Raw genomic sequence first — 2778 nt, 5'->3', positions numbered from 1 at the left:
ATCAAAACTCATCCCACCAGCCATCACATCCAATCTCCTTTCATCTAATCTTTGGGCATTAAATTTAATGTATTTGATAAAATAAACCTTTCAAATAGAGCTTAGGCTGCCCCTTCTAATCCAACCAAAGCACTAAAGTCAACACTATTTTATGTTTATCTGCAATCGCCACCCTTGTAGGTTCCAACAATTTGATACTCTTTATTGACTTAATTGTGTTTTTTAATCCCAAAAATCGTTGCAAGATTTTTATTCAGAGAATGTTATGATTATCATTTTGGTTCTACATAATAGATCTAAAAGTGAAAAGGGTATTGTTGATATACATTTGAGTTTATAATTTCTCATTGATTGAAGGGATTACCCATGTTTTTTAAAATCATTTTAATCTTTCACCCAATCACATTACACAATCCAAACTTCAAATGATTATGATAATTATCTGCCTCCAGCTTGCCCATGAACCTGACACTATTTTAGCTTCATTCAGAATATAACCAAGGACAATCCATCAGTGGTGACTGCAAACAGGCCCCATCATACATTTTTTTCACTTTCATGGTTATAAAGCGGCCAAAAAGCTCCATTCTACACCATCATCACCATCACCAAAATCAAGGAGGAGGAGCTTCGTGGCAATGGAAAATGTTTGCCAGGACCATCAATATGGCAAGTTCCATTTTGTGCTAATACATGGTGCAGGCCATGGAGCTTGGTGCTGGTACAAGCTCATCCATCTTCTGCGAAAGTCCGGGCACAAGGTCACTGCCATGGATCTCACAGGATCAGGGCTGAGCACTGTGGATCCTGATTCAGTCACTTCCTTTGAGGATTATGACATGCCTCTCATGAAAATACTCTCAGAGATACCTTACTCTCAGAAGGTCTGGAATATCCATGGATTCAATTGCCTGTGGTAGTGAAGCTAGTTCAGTTGCCATGTAATTTGTGAAGCTATTTGGGTTTTAATCTGTTGTTTTTTCGGTGTAGGTTGTGCTGGTTGGTCATAGTGCTGGAGGTCTGAGCTTGAGCCATGCAATCCATGTGTTTGGCCATAAGATTGCAGTTGCAGTTTATATTGCTGCTACCATGCTATCTCATGGATTTTGTACTGAACAAGATGTCCAGCAGGTCCCCTTATGAATAGAAAGGACTTACTGCTGTTCAATGTTATAATCTGAGCTGCAGAGATGATTTTAGGGACATTCCTTGTTTTTCTTGATATAAAAATTTTGCTGTATATGTTGTGGAAAGTATGAAACTGGATCTAAGCATATGAAACATTTACGCAGATTTTTAACACTGTACATGCTGTTTTGGCGCTATATTTTCTAGAAACTCATATATCTGCAAACATGTTTCATATGCTTAGTTTCATTTATGTGTGTATTTTATTGTCTGAGATCTGGGAAATGAAACTTTTCCCTCTGAATCTGTGCAGGGAGTTCCTGACCTGTTTAAGGTATCTGAATTTTACTATGGCCTCGGATCAGAACAACCGCCAACAAGTGCAATGATTCACAGAGAACTGCAACAAGAATTTCTATATCAACTCAGCCCACCTGAGGTACAAATCTATCAGAATAACACAACAAATAAACCTGTCAATTTCACTATTTGTTAAGGCCCATTTTTGAAAAGGATCAACCCATCTGATTTTACGCAATTTTCTGTAGTTACACAATGGATTTCACTGAGACCCAAATGGACTATATCTATATGACAGCCAAACAACAATAACTCATTTTTTCTTTCCATTAGTATTGATGTGGGGTATATTCAAATTACAGGATGCAGCTCTGGCATCCCTGCTGATAAGACCAACACCATTGCTGGCATTACAAGGAGCCAAATTTATTGCGACCTCGGAAGAATTTATGAAGGTTCCAAGAGTTTATATAAAGACCTTGCAGGACAGAATTGTATCATTGGATCAACAGGAGGACATGATCAAGATGTGGCCTCCTGATAAGGTCTTGAACATGGATTCTGATCACAGCCCCTTCTTTTCTTCCCCTTTGGAGCTCCACAGAAACTTGCTTTATATTGCCCAGCTGTTTGCAGGTTGAACATTGTCCAACAACAGTTACAGTTGATCTTCAGCAATATACTAATTGTATATACGATTGTGCTATTGATGATGTTCATGCTCGGTACATTCTGAATGTGTCACTCTCTTGGTGGACTGCCTAGTTAATAGTTGGACAAATGTCCAGCTGGTGGGATGCATGTAGGTGAAGGATTCTCATATTTAGTTTTGTGGGTCGGGTTTTTTTTGTTTGTCAGTGCCGAGTACGTGATGTTACAAATTATCTTATAGACGATTCGTTAATATTAATATTTTTCTATAAGTGTTATGTTAATAAAACAGATAAATGTATTGTGAGTTCTATATGTTGAGTAATTATTGACAAAAATGATTTAGTTTTGATGGTTGGTTTAATTGGTAGAATTTTTTTTATTAATGCACTTTTGTTATTGAGAAATCTTGAATTTAATTCTTTCAATACGAGGCAGCCTCCATAACTATTTGGACAAATCACATATTTATAAAACATTATACACTGACAAGTTGCTTTATTGATGTGACACGCTATCTGTTTTGAGAGCAGACTCTGAACAATCTTCTCATCCAGTTGTTGTGAGATATTCTTTGTAAGTTGTTGTGAGATATTCTTTGTAAGTTGTTAAATCAGTAAATCAATAAGACTCAGGAACAGTCATAATGTTTTGCTGCAATCACACCTTATGGTGTAGACATACTGTCATACCTATGCA

General features: G+C 37.0%; 1 protein-coding gene across 1 annotated transcript; it reads left to right on the top strand.

Moving 5' to 3' along the window:
• Window positions 1-514: 514 nt before the first annotated feature.
• LOC149244275 (methylesterase 17-like) lies at window positions 515-2429 on the top strand. Its single transcript, XM_089374783.1, has 4 exons — window positions 515-884; window positions 991-1131; window positions 1442-1567; window positions 1791-2429. The coding sequence occupies exons 1-4, from the start codon at window positions 639-641 to the stop codon at window positions 2067-2069; spliced, it is 792 nt and encodes a 263-aa protein (XP_089230909.1). The 5' UTR covers window positions 515-638; the 3' UTR covers window positions 2070-2429.
• Window positions 2430-2778: the final 349 nt, after the last annotated feature.

Source organism: Pinus tabuliformis, chromosome 8 (assembly GCF_031772625.1).
Source record: "Pinus tabuliformis cultivar Carrire ecotype Pingquan chromosome 8, CPIR1, whole genome shotgun sequence".
NCBI lineage: Eukaryota > Viridiplantae > Streptophyta > Pinopsida > Pinales > Pinaceae > Pinus > Pinus tabuliformis.
This window is presented reverse-complemented; position numbering and strand designations above follow the sequence as displayed.